The sequence below is a fragment of the Archocentrus centrarchus genome, chromosome 21 (genome assembly GCF_007364275.1).
Source record: "Archocentrus centrarchus isolate MPI-CPG fArcCen1 chromosome 21, fArcCen1, whole genome shotgun sequence".
NCBI lineage: Eukaryota > Metazoa > Chordata > Actinopteri > Cichliformes > Cichlidae > Archocentrus > Archocentrus centrarchus.
In genome coordinates, this window is record NC_044366.1 from 24,081,066 (window position 1) to 24,098,758 (window position 17,693).

Below are 17,693 nucleotides of genomic sequence, written 5' to 3' on the forward strand. Positions count from 1 at the left end.
GACAAGGTTGAACCTACAAAAATGAACAAAATCAGTGATGTTGTTGCCCATAAAATAGAGTGCATCATCTTAAAGGGTTTAAAATGATCAGTAGATTTTTAAGGTCAACTGCTGATAAATTGGTGATAATTATTTCTCTTCATCACAGTTCTCATGTGATGCATGAAACACAATATATGCTGAGATTTAATGAGTTGCACGTGATGGTATGGATTTGTCAATAACAGCACTGAATCAGTGCACAGGGTCTGCTTTCATGTGCTGCAGGATTCAAGAAGGAGGAGGCCGGATGATGAGCAGCAGTCATGAGGCCCATTGCGCCTTCATTAATGGAACAGGAAGAGAGTTGAAGCACAATGGTAAACACACACAACTCATTACCCCCTGGCTATCGTGTACCTTTCACACTGCAACTCAAAGTGTGTGTCCGTGTCTGTGTGTGCCTGTGTGCATGGCGCATTTATTGCATTTATATGAGTTTTGTGTTTGTGTGGGAGGGAAGAGAACAATTACAAGTAAAACTCTGTAGCATTTAGACTTAAGACTGCAGCTATGCAACATCATAGCAGTGGTTTTAAAACAAATGTCTTCAAAGGATCAGCCCATTCATGAGGGATAATCCCATTAGAGCAATTAGAGCAATTTTTTATTGTGTTACATACTTTCCATAAATATTTGATACCAGTGAGAACATCATCCACATAAACAATACTCAGCTCCCAAATCAGGCCTCACACAGTAAGCTGACTCAGCTGACACTTGGCTGTTGGAGAATCAACAGGACATCCACCCTTTTACACCACTGTGTCACTTTGGAACCACACACACCCGCTGTCCCTTATATACAGATGCATTCAATTTCCCCTCAGGGAGGACACACTGCTGGTCTCTGTTCTGTATCTAAAATCACAAGAGTAAAGAGCATGGCAGTTTACGCAAAGGAAACAAATGCAAACGCACAGTTACAGCTGAAGAACAGAGTCCCACTTTGTGTACATGCTGTATATATTTAGGTGGCTAGACACGTCAGAGTTACCAGGTTGTTATAAGAAACTTGTCTAACACACTTGTCAAAACTGTCCTGGAAAGCATCTGTCGTCACAGACGGACAAAAAAAAAACAAAAAACAACAACTGTGAGAAAGAGTATTTTTAGTGTGTGGCTGTGACTGAATGCTCCTTCTAGGTACTCATCGGGCTGCTTTTCACCACACTTCATGCTGACCTATGTGTTCACACTTTCGCAGGCACAAGGATGTTATTTTTCCCTCTGTTTCTGACAAATGTTGAATAAATACCGATGATGAAATGTGATCATCGTGAGTGAAACCGAAGCTACGCGCAGAATAGAATATGGTTCAGTGAACTGCACACAGGGTTGGAAGAGGAAGGTATTACCTCTGAACCACAGTCAAGTAGTAGAAGTAGAGCTAAAAAACTGTTCCTTCAGATGTACCAATGTGTGATGCACTTTTAATCTAACTAGAACAAAGCACGTAGCTCTTTAATGGTAATTATTATATTTCTAAGTAGAGAGAACACCTCTACTTTTATTTATTTGTCTTCTATTTATGAATGTACTTGAATATCATGTGGTAGATTAAAAGTAAAACAGAAGAAAAGAAAATACTAATTATAATTACCTTAGAAATTGCATGTGTGCCAGAACAGGTGGTTATAAACAGCCAACTCCACTGTGTCTGGGCTCATACAGAATTATTATTTACTCTGCTTTTTTTTTTTTTTTTTTTTTTACTGCATCCAGTATATGACAGCATTAATGAGGGAAACATTCCTCTTTTTTGTCATTGTCTTCCACTGTTGGCACTCAGCAGGGGGATGTGAGCATGTTTTCTGGCATAACTTTTTGCAAAGTAATATTTACTCTCACTCAAATCCCAGTCACTCCATCCCTTCCTCCATCCCACCCTTCCCCTCTCGCTCTCTGCCTCTTTCTCTCCCACCCCGGTGACTCCACCCTGCAGCAGATAAAAAGCTGAGTCCTCAAGGTGTGCGTGTTGTGAGCTCACTTGCCAGGGTTTCCTTTGCGTGGTTGTCTGTCTGCTATTCTGTCTGAGGGTCCGATTATTTCCCAGTAAACAGTCATTCACAAAGGTAAGGATGTCATGAACTCCATTATTTTATGGACATTTACTTTAATCTCTTTTATTTCTTTTTGTTTGTTTCCATTATGTTTGAATGCACCTGACCGCATGAAAGCTGATCCATTGACTTGAATTATTTTTATTTCAGTTTCCACCAAATGTTAAATGTTTTCAATTATAAAATTTCAAGAATGAAAAATGTAAAACATCTGAGCTTGATAAAAGTCAAAGGTCATCGCATTAATAGCATAACTTTTAAAAACTCTTGAAATGGTAAGAAAAAAATTATATTACACATACCAGAAATATGTAATGTCCAGAAATATTTATCTTCCATGGTTTTGTTGTGTTTTATGTTCTGTTGCTAGGATGTAATTATTATTTGGCACCTCATTTTGCTGCTGAGAAGCTTAGCATCACTGGTAGTTTTTCAGTAAACTCCCTGTTGAAGGCAAATATCCATTCAATTGTGTGCATGCTTGTGTTCAGAAAGCTGAAGCCAAACTGGCAGATGCATGTGATGGGGGTAAGAGCAGCAGTTTGGTGAGAAGAGACTGCAGAGCAAACATTGCCTTTGGTCCACAGCGGCTCTGTCTCTCCGGGCTCATTTGCTTTGTAATGCTTTCTTTCTGTTAGTTTGGTTTGGCGCATTGTCAGTGAGAGGATCACGATTTGGCAATTTCTTATCAGGATCAAACCGCCTGATCTGATATGTAGGAGAAGAGTACAAACTGAGGAAATGTTGAGCCTGAGCCTGAGCAATGATAAATATAGATACATTCTCACTTTAGGTCTGTGACTACGAGTTTATACAGTAGCTGAAAGACTGCTGACACTGAACACACATTTATTAGCTTTTTAGAGCTGCTGTCTGCCAGTAAAAACACTCTTCAGCATGTTTTTCCTGACATGCTGAAGAGATTATATACTTTTAGCTGTATGATTATGGATTAAAACAACACTACAACACCAAAATGCAACTGTTTAATTACAATACAGTAGCACCAAATAACAGTTGTCTCAAGGTGCTTTATATTGTAAGGTAAAGACCCTGCAATAATACAGAGAAAACCCCAACAATTAAACAACCCCTTATGAGCAAAGACTTGTGGGACAGTGGGAAGGAAAAAAACTCCTTTTTGACAGGAAGGAACTTCCGGCAGAACCAGGCTCAGGGAGGGGCAGCCATCTGACCTATATTGTGTACGCTGAGTTTGCTTTATTGTCTTTCTCAGAGTATGAGACAGTTACAGAAAGCTGCTGCATTTAACATTTAATAACAAACCTAAAGATGAGCGCTAACTGGATGTAGTTAATCTCTATATAAAGTCACGATCAAGGTGGCTCATTGGTAACTAAAATTTAACACTGTTCCTGGTCACACATATACTGGAAAACACTGGAAAACACAAAATTATTAATTTGAGACTAAACATTTGCATTCCCATAAGTGTTTTTGCTTTCACAAAGAGAAAATACTGTAGTATACTGTACAAGCATGCAGTAATTTGGTGTTAGTGTTTGTTTCCTCTGGGACATCAGAGGAACATCGTGTATATGCTATTACACAATAAAAAATCAATTAAATGTAATCTTCATTATCATGTTAGAGTACTTTAGGATGAAGTTGAGATCATTTTTTGTTTAATTTATGTAGTTTGGTATTTGCACATGATTTTCACGGGAAAATAATTTGATACATTTTTTTATTTTTTTAAGGATTTCGATGTTTCAGTGATCCTCTCTATTTCACATGTGTGTTTCTCATCCTCCCTTCTTTGCTTAACTTGCTTTACATTGCATCGTAATATAAAATCGGTGTGTGGCCTGTGCATTGACCTTACTGTGCAAAAGCTTTAGCTGGCCCCGTGCGCAAAACAAAACTTTTTTAAATGGTGAGTGTGTGTGTGCACATACAACCCCAAACTTCAGGAATGCACAGGACAAAAGAATGCTGTGAAAACCAAGAGTGATGGTTGAGTAAAGGAGAGGGAGCGAGGTAAACACTTTGGTCATTTAGCTGCACAGCTGTGGCAGTGTGTGTGTAGCTGTGTTCCTCTGGTTTGTGTATGTGGAGTTTGTTTGAATGAGGACCTTTGCAGCGCAACTCAAAGAGGTGTTAATTTTACAAGGTGTGCTTTGTGATAAAAGCTGCATTTAGGGAACCGAGGAGCTGCAAATGTCTTTCCCTTTCGCTGTGAAGCCACAACCAACACCAGGGCGGTTACCAAGATTGAGTGCAAGGGTGCTGCTGGCATGAGTATGAATCTACACATGGTTTGTGGTGCAGAGAGGAAGGCGATGTGGTTTGCCAAGCAATTTCAGTGGGATTTGAACTGTTTTTTGTCAGACAGCCTGTATCATAAATGCTACATAAGTCAATGTTCTGTGCGGTAATTTCCCCCGGTGTGTAAAAACAGCAGTTTCCTGAAACATGCTGCCTTGTCCTCTGACCTCCACCACAGTCCGGAAGATGACTGAGTGGTCTCAGGTCGCTGAACCTGCATGTTTCAAAAGGGAGAAAAAGGTCAGTGGGAGAAAACAGACAAGCAAAGACATCAAGGAAAGAAATGTGACTGATGGTGGAGAACAGACGTGGCTCTGTGCAGAAACGGAGAGAAAGTGAGACCGTGAGAAAAGTCTGTCAGACAGAGGAGACAAGCAGATGTCAGAGACAGATGTGTCTGAAGATGTGAGGGTGGGAGACAGCGCTAATATTTCCATCTTAGTGTAAAGCAAGGGAAGATTAAACATGTTTTTAGATAAGAATGGGCCACACTGCTTAGCTGTGTGTACTTGGTTGTCTCATCCATCAGCCGTGATCACTGTGTGTATATAAATGTACGTGTGTGAGAGGAGTTAACCTGCTGCGAGTCCTCAACGTTATCTGTGCTGCTCATTCCACTAGTTCTTGTGTTAATGCAGTTTCTTTCTTTCTTTCTTTCTTTCTTTCTTTCTTTCTTTCTTTCTTTCTTTCTTTCTTTCTTTCTTTCTTTCTTTCTTTCTTTCTTTCTTTGGTAATTTAGAAATACTGTAGTTCTGTGTTAGCCTGCCTTTTACTTCACGTATATTTCTCCAGGGATTTGTGCAGCTGTGTCAGTTTCAATGACATTCTGATGGTTGCCACTTATATGACCTGCACTCCACACCTCAATGTCCGACGGGTGTGGGTTGACTCAGCAAAAATGACAGGTTACAGCCACATGATGCCCACGAGTCCTCTCATTTTTTTTTCACACCTGATAAATTTACTGTGTTTCGTTTGTGTAAAATGTCAAGAAGATGGACATCTGGAGGTATTCAAGGAAGAGGATTCACACTCAACAGACAGATACTAATTCAAATACCTACATGGCAGATGGGTGTACAAGGTAGACTACTTTGAGGTCTGCTTATTTTTAGAAGCGTCTGAGCTACCAACTCATGCTGAGAGCACAGTGGTGTGTAATGAGCTGCATATGAGTTTGACAGCAGAAGTTGAACAAACAGGGTTGTTAATGCAGATGTTTGTAACTCCTTGTCTCTCTAGGTTGATGTCTCTTTGTAGACATGTATCATTTTAAGTGATGCTTGCTGAAGGTTAAGCGCAAAAAAAAAAATGAAAAAGTAGTTTAATACTGTCTTATAGGACATGTTAATAGAATATAATAAGCCTGAGAAAAACTGCAATAAATGTGTCTGGATGAGCTTTTGTTATCCATGCTAATGGCCCAGCTTTCTGGAAGCAAATCTCTTAATTCTTCTTTAATGCTGTCCTGAGGTGTATGTTTGTGCTGTTTCAACTATAGGGTGTATATAAAGGACAGAGACATAGGCACCATGACGTGTCCATTAATTTGCAAGTTCTCATTTTGAAGCCTGTAGTGAAATATTTTGATCATTACTGTTTCACTGTTGCCCTGCAACAGACAGGCAGCCTGTCTGGGGTGCATCCCACCTCCCTCACTATGACACTGCAGATGGGCTCTATACTCCCCCCCTGACCCTGAATTGAATAAGTGGAAGAGGATGGATGGAGAGATGGATGAGAGATGGATCTGAGTGAGAAAACAATGGACACTGTATGATTAAACAGCAGAGACTACTCTGGGTACTCTGGTTTCCTTCCACAGTCCAAAGACATGCAGTTAGTGGGGTTAGGTTAATTGGTGATTCTAAATTGCCCATAAGTGTGAATAGTTGTCTGTCTCTCTGTGTTAGCCCTGTGACAGGCTGGCAACCTGTATAGGTCTGTGATAGCCCCACCCCCACTCCCATAGAATGACTATAAAATACCAATTGAAATTAATGCTAATAATATAGACAAGCTCATCTTTTTTCTCTAATATGAACAAATATCTGTGAGAAGAGTGTGGACCGGATGACACATGGGTGGCATCTGCCTGGCATGAAAATGAAAAATGTGGCTGCTGTTCCTGTTACAAATGATCGCCTGTCAGAGAGTCATCACTGCGGGAGTCGGATTGTTTGACACCAGCGCATGAAGAATTAAACTGTGACTCCTACAGATGTGAGAAACGGCACTTAACACGTTACTCACGCCATCGTGGATTCTCACATCTGTGCCACATTTATATGTGACTCCATGTCTGCCATCTGTGCGGACACATTAGGATGATATCAGCACTTGAAAATATATTCAGTCCATATAATAGAATCCTTTCGAGTCACCTTGTTATAAACCCAGCCTTCTCTCCTTCTGTTTTCTCTAATAATAAGTTAACATGTGGAAATTGCTGCCTAATGTTTATGTCAAAGTCTGAAAGCGGCCTTATTGTATGAATAAGTCTGTAGGGAGGCAACACCTATGTAAAATAATGTGCTGGAGAAAAGCACACTAGGTAAAGACAGGAGGTATTTCCATCTCTCTGCAGGCACCATAACAACTCTTTACTGTTGCTGTGTGACACTGAACAGAACTTCGTTGTATGGTCCCTCTGATCTGCACATTTTGAAGCATATTTCCACCATTTTAAAAACATCTATGCAGACACACACACACACATACCCACATACCAACACTGAGCTGGGACGTGCCTGAAGGGCAGTAAAACTGTCACATTTGCTTTCTTTCATATACATATATATATATATATATATATATATATATATATATATATATATATATATATATATATATATATATATATATATATATATATATATATATATATATGTAGTGTATACATCTGTAGTGTTTTGGTCAGAATTATTACGCAGTATTAATTGTCTAATTTGTATTAGTATTAATGGAGTAATGTTGGAATGGCAGTATATTAATTATTAATTATCCATCACTGATATCACCAGGGAGTTAAAACAAGAGAAAAGGCATATATAAAGCTCATTACATTTATACTTGTGTGTAATGTCTTCAGCCTTTATGCTTTTGATAAGAATGATGGAAATACAGAACAGCTTCCAATTCAGTAAGGGGGAAAAAAAAGAGTCCCAGTTCTTGTTGAGAGACGTCAGTGGCATCCCTTTGGACTCCTTACCATGTCTGGCCTCTGCCACCGTGGAAACTTGATGGACTCTGTTCAAAGGCGAGCTCTCACTGGGGAAGGCAGCAGCACTGCCGTGTCAAAATCACCAGACGACTGAGAAAAGGTCAAAGGGCGGAAAAGATCCAAAGAGTCAGTGATGGAGAGGACACTAAGGATGTGGTTTAGGATGCGATGAGTTGGCTGTAATAAAACTTGGACCAGGACTGTGTTTGAGGCTGGGCATGGGGTAGGGCAGAGGAGTGAGCCTGAATAGATGGAGTACATATTCAGAGGAGCAGCTTAAAGCTTTATTAATGTTCAGTGGAGAGAAGGAAAACCCTTCTCCTTGCTTTTTTACTGTCTGTTTAAACCAGCTTAGGGGCGAAATAATGGCTATAAGACATTAAAAAGTGACCAGAACTGCACAGTTGGACTAAAACTATGTTTGCTCAAAATTGTCTTTGTTGGAGTGTAGTCCAAAAAAAATGAACAGATTCTTCCTCAGCACACTAAAACTGAGAGGAAAAGGCTTATTTTATGTGGATCTTGTAGCCTACTTATGTTGAGCACAGCAGCTAAGGTGTTTCTACCATTTTTGCATCATTATTTAGAATATTCAGCCTCTTTTGACAGTGCCTTGGAGTAATGTTGGAATGACAGGAATGAGCTCATTAACACCAGCAGGAGGGGTGTGGGTACCAGTGAGTTTGCTTAGAGGTGGCAGAAATACTTCACTTGCTTTATAAAAAAAAAAAAAAAGAAAAAAAGAACTTATGTGTTTATACAATTGTTACCTTCTCTTACCACCCCTCTAGTTCATTCAGGCTGTATAAACACACACTGTCATCTAGGTCAATTATGATTATATAAGTATGCCCTATAATATTCATCTCTACAATGTAGCTACATTATTGCACATATTACTTCTGCAAATATCCAAGGTACTTTTGTGTTATTACTTAGATGTGATCATTTCCAGCAGTGGTGTTTATAACTTGAATACAGTTTTATTAGTTTGGTTTTATTTTGCTTTGCTTTGTCTTTTAAATGCCAAAAAAAAAAAAAAAAACAGAGATTGTTTGCTGCAGAAATCCAGACAACTTGTACCACTGCCTTTCTACAGATATGTCACTTTTATACAAAATTAGCAAATTTGAGTGTCATATTTAAGATTTAAACTATCAAACACAAAAATGGGAGGGTATTGAAAAAGAAATCATATTCAACATTCAGGTAAGCGGCGCACACACACACCTGGCAGTCCACATGATGTAAAAGAAAATGTGATTCGTCAGTCCAGGCCACCTTCTTCCATTGCTTTGTGGTCCAGTTGTGATGCTCACGCGCCTGTTGTTAACCTAACAGGTGCTATGATGAAGAGATAATCAGTGTTATTCACTTCACCAGTCAGCAATCATAATGTTGTGCCTGATTGTATATATGTCACCTTAAAGCTTCTGGTCCATGTGTGTGCTATTCTTCAGCTCTTCCTAAAATTTGTTGCTGCTAATATAAAAACGTTCCCCTTAGAGTTAAAGAACAAGAGATTCCAGGCCTTGTACTGCACTAATTGTAACAATAGGCCAATAAGGCATTTACAGTTGTTTTTCTTTAATTAAAACAATGTTTCTAAATGGTCATTATAATAATGGTGTTTTTTCTAGAATATCTTAAATAAAATTATAAAACCTCCTTTTTAATGTGAGTCTTGGCTGGTAATTGGTAAGCTGCAAAAGTTCATTTGTTCATTTGTCAAACTCAATTCCTTAATGTATTGTGTTTGTACTTTTTGATCACAAAAACGAATTAAAAACTTTTTTGTCTGCCTATTACAACATCTGAGGCACGGTGCAAGACTCTTGTGTCATTCCTTTGTATATCCAGCAGAGGGAGACAGAGTGTAGCCTTCCACCGCCTGCACTGTGTAGAAAGAGTTGTCCACGCCACTCATGCAAAGATCTTCATGCTGCAGCATACTTCAAATCTTGTCTTCTCTACCCACCATACAGGCCTTGGCCATGCCTCCCCTCCTTGCCCCCCTCTTCCTGCTACAGCTTGTAGTTCTTACCTATGTGAGTGGTGGAGCATACTACGGTCACAAGCAGCATCCTCAGCCTTACCAACCGATGCAGCATCTCCAACATATTGGCAAGGGCAAAGGTGGCTTTCCTCAGCAGCAGTACCTTGGCAAAGATGTGCCCTATATGCAGTATCCCCACTACAGAAAGGAGCTGCCACCAGTGCCCATGCACAAGGGAAAAGAAAATGCTCTCAAGGGTGGAGGCTATAATGGTGGCCAAGACAAAGGTGAGAAAACATTTTAAAAGGCATAAACCAACAACTTTAGCAATACACTCATGCAGATTTTGAACTGATGGTGCTGAGCTAAAACATGGCAAGTAAACAAATGTTTCCTAGTTTCTAATATAAGTGCTGTGCAAAAGTCTTGAGTGACCCCTCATTTCTTTAAATTTTGCTATGAATTAAGAAATAGGTGCTGCAGTTTACTGAAACATGTGCAAACATACATGGAAATACAGTATATAAGACAACACTTGAGTTTGTACAATTCTAATGAGCTTGAAAGTCAATATTTGGTGTGACCACCTTTATTCTTCAGCACAGTCTGAACTCTCTGAGGCAGCTTTCTTCTAATTTCTTTAATTTGTCTTCAGGAATAGTTCTCCAGGCTTCTTTGGATGTTGGCTGACTTTTCTTCTGTTTTCTGTCAAGATGATCCCACACCACTTGAATAATGTTGGGGTCCGGGCTCTAGGGATGTCGATCCGCGACTGATTGTGTTTCATTGTGTGTTTTTCTAGCCAGGTATTTTACTGCATTGGCAGTGTGTTTGGGATCACTGTCATGCTGAAAAATGAAGCTGTTTTCAGATACTTTCCAGATGGTATTGCATGATAGGTCAAAATTTGACTGTACTTTTCTGCATTTTGACAAGCTCTCCAACACCACTGGCGGAAGTGCAGCCCCAAACCATGACAGAACCTCCACTGTGTTTTACAGATGGACGTAGACATGTTGTACCTCTCTCCTGACCTCCTCTGTACATATTGACAATGAGTTGAACCAAAATTTGAAGTTTGGATTCATCACTCCGTAAGACCTGTTGTCACTGATTTTCAGTCCAGTTCTTGTGTAATTTGGCATACCTCAGCCTTTTCTCCCTGTGTCCCTTCTTCAAGAATGGCTTCTTGACAGCTACCCTTTCTGATTACACTTTGTTGAACATCTACTGTAGATAGTTTTTTTTTTTTTTTTAGGCCTGACACTTTTCTCTTGTCCTCCACTTGTCCAGTTTCCTCAGTCTTCTTAAGGACACACTGCACACCGTTCTGAGATATGCCAAGTTTTAAGCTTATAGCTCTTCAGGAATCACCTTGTTGGTGCAGAAATCCTATTTTATGCCTGTTAGACTGTTATCTTTGGCATTTTTGTGTAGATTCAGCTAAAGAAATGGGAGCAAATGCTGTGTTTTTGTGTAAGCTTCTAGTAACTGGGTGCCTAAAGATACTTTTTAAAATTGGGTTTTTGTTACGTGTTCTGGTATATGTCAGCACAACACTGGTTCATCACTTGGTTTGGGGGCTTTTTTTTTAATGCTTGAATGATTCAAAGGTAAGTATTAAGTGGTTCAACAAACAGAAAAAAAAAAAAAACATTCCTCTGAAAATGGTCAGGTACAAGGGCTTAACCCAAAATGACTGAAAAGCCAAACAGCCAATGTCCAAAGAAGAACTTTGAAAGATCTCCAGAAAGCCTGGAGAACTATTGTTCGAGACTATTTAAAAAATTTACAAGTCTGACTCCTAGAAGAAAAATATTTTTTTAAATGAGAGGTGACTCCAGGCTTTTGCCTAGTACTGCAGTTTCACTCCAATGGCCAAAAAATAATAATTATCATAATGGAAAATGTTGTTTTCATGCACATGTATGTCATTTGAAAAAAGTCATAAACAAAACTTTGTCCATGTATTCTTGGATTTATAATTATTGCTTGAATAATTTTCTAATTCCTCACAGGTCAGACAGTTCCTAGTGGTGCTGAGGGAATTCCCCAAGGAGAGCCAGGACCTGCTGGGCCACCTGGGGCACCTGGACCAGAGGGACCTCCAGGACCTCCAGGACCTCCTGGACCTCCAGGCAATGAGTTACCGGGACCTGCAGGACAACTTGGACCTCCTGGTCCACCTGGAATTCCAGGAGTTGGAAAACCAGGTTTGCCAGGAAGCCCTGGTAAACCTGGAGGAATTGGTGCTCCTGGGCCTCAAGGAGAAATGGGTCCTAGGGGTGAAGAAGGACCACCAGGGCAGTCAGGGCCTCAAGGACCCCCAGGACCACCTGGACTCCCAGGAATAGGTAAACCAGGAATACAGGGTTTACCAGGTCAAATGGGGCCCAAAGGTGAGCCAGGTCACAAAGGCCTTCCAGGTTTGCCAGGACTGCCGGGACCCAAAGGAGACAAAGGGATGGGGCTGCCAGGACCACCTGGTCACAAAGGGCATCCAGGGCTCCCTGGACCTGCTGGGCCAAGAGGATTGCCTGGTTTTGGAAAACCTGGATTGAATGGCACACCAGGCCCACAAGGACCACCAGGATTAAAGGGACAACCGGGAGAGCAAGGACCAGCAGGACTACCAGGTGAAAAAGGACAGCCTGGCTCACCAGGTCTACCTGGTCAAGGGAAGCCAGGTCAAAATGGTCCACCAGGACAACCAGGCATGCCAGGTGTGAAAGGTCATCCAGGACCACCAGGTTTACCAGGAAAGCCAGGATTGCCAGGATTTGGTAAACCGGGGCTCCCAGGACCAAAGGGTGATAAAGGTATGAGTGGGCCACCTGGATCACCTGGACCAAAGGGAGATAAGGGTTATAGCGGTCTGCCTGGTATGCCTGGACCTTCTGGACCAAACGGCCCTCAAGGTCATCCAGGCCCTATTGGGCCCCCAGGGCCTATGGGTACACCTGGTCCTAAAGGTGACTGTGGTGAAGGAGGGCCTAAAGGTCTTGATGGTACCAAGGGTGAGCCTGGTCCTCAAGGGTTACCTGGAAAGGATGGCTTGCCAGGAGACCGTGGAGAGCCAGGACCAAGAGGCCCACAAGGACCAATTGGTGCCAAAGGAGACATTGGACATGACGGTCTACCAGGTGTCCCTGGTCCTTCAGGACCTCCTGGTCTTAAAGGAGAAAGAGGATTACCAGGTGAAGTGGGACCTCAAGGCCTTAAAGGAATCCCAGGAATGGATGGTGCAGTAGGACCAAATGGGCCTCCTGGTCTTCAAGGACCAAAAGGAGATTATGGTCCTCCTGGTCCACCAGGCATTTCAGTTGAAGGGAGTCCAGGTCTACCTGGTCCTATGGGACCCCAGGGAAAAGAGGGCCCATCAGGACCCCCAGGGCAACCAGGTCTGCCTGGCCTGCCTGGACCACCAGGTCCCCCTGGAGCACCTGGTCTGTCACCCGAAATGGCAGGAGTGCTCTCTGAAATGGGCCCAGCACTAGATGGCGTTAAAGCCGGAGGTTATGGCAAGAAGGGCAAGTATGGAGGCAATGGGGCAGAAGTAATAGGTCCCAGTGGGCTGGAAATGCCAGCATTCACAGCTGTAACGACGATTCCTTTTCCACCTGTGGGCGCTCCAGTCATCTTTGACAAGCTCTTGTATAATGGTCGCCAAAACTACAACCCAGAGACTGGAATTTTCACTTGTGACATACCTGGCATTTATTACTTTGCCTACCACATTCATTGCAAGGGAGCTAATGTTTGGGTGGCTTTGATGAGAAACAATGAGCCTGTGATGTATACATATGATGAATACAAAAAGGGTTTCCTAGACCAAGCATCAGGGAGTGCAGTATTACCTCTACAACCTGGGGACACTGTGTATATTCAGCTGCCCTCAGATCAGGCTTCAGGACTTTATGCTGGACAGTATGTGCATTCCTCCTTTACTGGGTACTTGTTATATCCAATGTAAAATCACAAACTGCAGAAAGAAAGAGAGAGGGGCTTTGGTAAGAATTACACAAGAGCTTATTTTTGTATGATATAAAACATAAATTACTCTACAATGAGCATACTTTTAATGCAAAATCAGCAAATTGTTGATCCAGTCAATGAAGAGCAGAAAACAAGATAAAATATATTAAAGTTAATATGAAATCTGCAGTCTGTATAAACAATAGTTTTATAGCATAAAGCTTAAGAGATGTTTTAACTGGGAGAGCAAAAATATGTCTTTTACAGCACTGGATGATATGAAAGAATGTACAAACAGCATACAAAAAATAGCTACAGAGGTACTTTCATACACAAAGTGCCAACAATTCTTAAGAGTGCAAATTATTAGTATAAACATGGAAGTGAACATGTGACGTTTAAGTAAAAGAGGGAAAAAAGAAATGGTATAATGATAGTTACACTGTTGCAGCAGTGTCAAATTTAGTCATGTCTTTAAAATTGGCAGCTACTCCATATGGCAAAAAATGTGAAAGTATAAAACATTAGGATACAAACTATTCATTTGGGTGGGGACAATATGTTTTTGCATGCATAGACTTGTATAATCAATTTTCAGTTTTCTCTAATGATAACAGTAAGTATAAAAAGCGTCTTTTTAGAATGATGATGCAGATTGTAGCACGGTTTGTGTTGCAGCAGTCGATACATTGCCTTGTTTAATTTTTGTTTGTTTTTTAACATAAACCCATTTCTAGCTGTGTCTGTAGCTGTGCTGGCTGCAGAGGGCAAAACTTGAGGGCAAAGATCATTTTAATTTTCAGTAGACTGGACTGTTATGCTCAAGATGTGCGTGAAGGAATGGTATGTTTAAAGGACAGCTGTTATCGGTTGGTGAGTTGAAATGGCAGTTTGTGTGCTCTTCTGTAGAAAGAGGCCACACAAAGCATAGATGGCCCAAATTAAGTCAAAAACCCAAGAATGTTGCTGGCTGATTATTGCTCTTGAGTGAGATTTAAAGATTAAGAATGTAATATTATTTTTATGTTTTGGTTTTTTTTTTTTGAGATAGGTTTGTGGTTGTTGTCCTGTATTAGAATTCAAAATAAGACAAAATTGTGCTCTGAGCTATTAAAACCACTCAGTATATGCTGATAAATATTAGAGCATTATCATCAGAAAATTTCACACTTAACAAAAATTCTCTATCACCAACTAAACTGTTGAATCGTATATATCAGCAATATGTGAAAACGAACAGCTTACACGTGAACACAAAGTTGTGTGTGTATAGTCGTACATGTTATAGTACAAAAATAATACTCGACAGCAAATCCTGCTGATAGACAGCAAGTCTCTGAGTCTTCTTTTCAAGTCAAAACCAGTGATACCGGTTAACATTTTTATTTACTTTTATTTAAAAATCAACTGATTGTATTCTGTGACTGTTTTGCAGGTCATATTTTTTTTATATATAGAAGCATATCACAGTGCATTTTAGTTGTTATGACAGTATATGTATGCATAAGATGGCATCATATGAGGAACACAATTTATAGATTTTAACAGTTAGATGGAGAGGTGTGTTTGAAAGCATGATAACCAAATCAATTTACCCTGTAACCTCAGTGTGTTTCCTTTATATGGTTTGGCTGTTTTCATTAATGGACTCAAAGCTGCAGCAATTCATTAACAACAGTTATGTCAGTAATTTATTATTTTTTTACTGCTGATCACTTACATGCAATAAAGAGAACAAGAAAAAATGGGAAAAGGAAATGACCATGGTGCCAATGTTGTTATTGTAACCAAAGTGTGTGTATCAGTGTTTCAAGTTTGTTATTACTGTCTGTGATGTTTTTTCTAAATAAAAATTGTTTAATTAAAAAGAATTGTCAGTGATATCATTTTGAGAAACACATTTGACTGAAGCGGCTAATGCACTTTTACAAAAAACAATAAGAAAGTGCTGGAAGTGTGCAAGAATTTGCTGCTTATTGTTTTGCTGCAGTTCAAGAGCCACAACATTTGGAAAGTGTAGAAGCTTAAAGAATTAACCGCAATAACTGGATTAATTGGCTAAGCTAGAACAACATATGAATTTTTTTTTTAATTCCTTAGTTTCAGACAGCAATTTATATTTACAAGGAAAAATTAACAGAACCAGTGCGATGTCATATCCTCTGCAATCTATGGGTTTTTACAAGCAGATATCAGGATGCCAAACATGTATTCATCAGGGCATCTTGCCTGAAAATCGGTGTTTCCTCATGAGCATCCAGGAAACGCTGCAGTGAACAGAACTACTGGGTATACTGTTAATAAGAGATTGATGCTGATGCTGATGCTGCTGATGCTGTGAGGGATTTCGGCTGATTGTGCGCATGCTCAAAGCTTTCAGTGACGTTCATTCATCACATCTTCTTTGGGCACAAATGTGAACGAGGAGCTCGGCAGGACGGTGTGGAAAAAGTAAGCTGTTGGCATCATCGGTAAGCTAAGCACGTCACTCCGCTGGTTACTGGGGGTAAAAAGATGACAGATTACGTACAAAACGTATCTGTTCAACGTAAACGCTAAATTAGGTTAGCTGTTAGCAGCTGCTAATGCTCCAAACTGCTAGTGGGCGACAGCGAGGCTTATTATGGCTGAGTCTGTGTGCTCCTAATAATCTCTCTCCTCTCGCTGTCCTTAGGGTCACACTTTCCAAGGCCCTTTCTTCTCATATCGGGGAATGAGCAAGTTAAATCTCTCAGATATCCTGGAAAATCACTTAGTTCCAGTTTCCAAATATAAGAAATTGTCCCTTTTCAGCTTTAAAGATTAGATATCTTTAAATACCCTGATTGTCATCTGGATAAAATCAGAAGAAATCACCATTTTAGAAATGATGCTCTTCCCATCACTGAAGGACTCTGCTTGCAGCTATTTGTATATCACATTATTTTTCTTGTGTGTTAATAGGTTTATCCAAACATGAAAACCCAACTGAGGATGGCCCCACAGTACCAGATGAGGTAAGTATCTGTGTCTGGCATTAGTCATTAAATATGGGCATTATCTCTGAGTTGCAGCCGGAGGGTCTGCTTTTCTGTTTTGCAGCGCTTCCCTGAAGTCGGAGATACGGAAGTTAAACATGGTCCACTTTCTCATCTGGCTGCTGGTGGCTGCGCAAGTGACTGTCAGCCACTTGGACATTCTGTCACGGGACACGGTGGCCATGCCGTACCAATGGGAGTACCCCTACCTGCTCAGCCTCCTCCCTCTGCTCTTCAGCAGCCTGTCCCTCCCAAAGAACAACATCAGTTACCTGGTCCTGTCCATGATCAGTGCAGGGCTGTTTTCTTTTGCACCTCTTATATATGGTAGCATGGAGATGTTTCCCGTAGCAAAACAGCTCTTCCGCCAAGGAAAAGCCTTCCGCTTCATTTTTGGCTGCTCTGCAGTTACTGCTACGTATGTTGTCATAGTGGTTGCTGCTCAAGTGCACGGCTGGCAGTTATACTACATGAAAAAACTGCTGGATTCATGGTTTGATGCCACTCAGGAGAAGAAGAACAAATAGTGGATTTTTTTTAAAACTGCGAATGGACAAAACTGGTGTTTTGTTTGTTTGTTTGTTTTTATAGATGCTTTATGTCTACTTAGTTGTCATGATCATGTAATATGATTCATCATGGATCCCCAGTTTCCTTTTGAAAGCAGATGATTGTTCATTTAAATAAACCTATTTATTTTAAGCAGTAGATTCGTTTCTTGCACAAAATGTGAAGCTCATACTTACAATAGTGATGCAATGAATCATATATATGCACTTATAAACTGCTTAAAAAGTAGGCTTTGCCATGTGTTCAATAAGTCTACCTCTTATTTTCTTGTTTATGTAATGGGGGCTGCCTGCACTGCTGTTTTTAAGATACAGCATCAGAATACCCGCTTTACTGCAAACTGATTGCACACTAAACTATCCATTGTTGAAAAGATTTTTTTTAAAGAATGAAAAAGAAAGAGAACAAGAAATAAACGCGGTTCAGCTTATTGACTGATCTTTTGTTTTCAACTATCCTGTCTGCGCTCACGACGGACTTTTCCGCACACGGTCTGCGGCTGCGCACAGTGAATGCCACGT

At 40.5% G+C, this 17,693-nt stretch overlaps 2 protein-coding genes across 3 annotated transcripts; both read left to right on the top strand.

Moving 5' to 3' along the window:
* Window positions 1–2,008: 2,008 nt before the first annotated feature.
* LOC115801265 (collagen alpha-1(VIII) chain-like) lies at window positions 2,009–15,378 on the top strand. The gene is made up of 3 exons (XM_030759032.1): window positions 2,009–2,114; window positions 9,600–9,897; window positions 11,629–15,378. The coding sequence occupies exons 2-3, from the start codon at window positions 9,609–9,611 to the stop codon at window positions 13,581–13,583; spliced, it is 2,244 nt and encodes a 747-aa protein (XP_030614892.1). The 5' UTR covers window positions 2,009–2,114; window positions 9,600–9,608; the 3' UTR covers window positions 13,584–15,378.
* Window positions 15,379–15,954: 576 nt separating this feature from the next.
* Window positions 15,955–17,304, top strand: LOC115801267 (protein jagunal homolog 1-A-like). Of its 2 annotated transcripts, none has more exons than XM_030759036.1 (3): window positions 15,955–16,056; window positions 16,529–16,581; window positions 16,667–17,304. In XM_030759036.1, the coding sequence occupies exons 2-3, from the start codon at window positions 16,541–16,543 to the stop codon at window positions 17,127–17,129; spliced, it is 504 nt and encodes a 167-aa protein (XP_030614896.1). In that variant the 5' UTR covers window positions 15,955–16,056; window positions 16,529–16,540; the 3' UTR covers window positions 17,130–17,304. The 2 variants fall into 2 exon arrangements, with proteins under 2 accessions (XP_030614896.1, XP_030614897.1); XM_030759037.1 differs by having other exon boundaries at window positions 15,975–16,036.
* Window positions 17,305–17,693: the final 389 nt, after the last annotated feature.

Bases quoted from the DNA above. Each gene is read 5' to 3' on its own strand.
- LOC115801267 (XM_030759036.1), top strand. From the start codon at position 16,541: ATGAAAACCCAACTGAGGATGGCCCCACAGTACCAGATGAG. The intron at 16,582-16,666 runs GTAAGTATCTGT...TCTGTTTTGCAG, and splicing joins GCCCCACAGTACCAGATGAG to CGCTTCCCTGAAGTCGGAGA.
- LOC115801265 (XM_030759032.1), top strand. From the start codon at position 9,609: ATGCCTCCCCTCCTTGCCCCCCTCTTCCTGCTACAGCTTGTAGTTCTT. The intron at 9,898-11,628 runs GTGAGAAAACAT...AATTCCTCACAG, and splicing joins TAATGGTGGCCAAGACAAAG to GTCAGACAGTTCCTAGTGGT.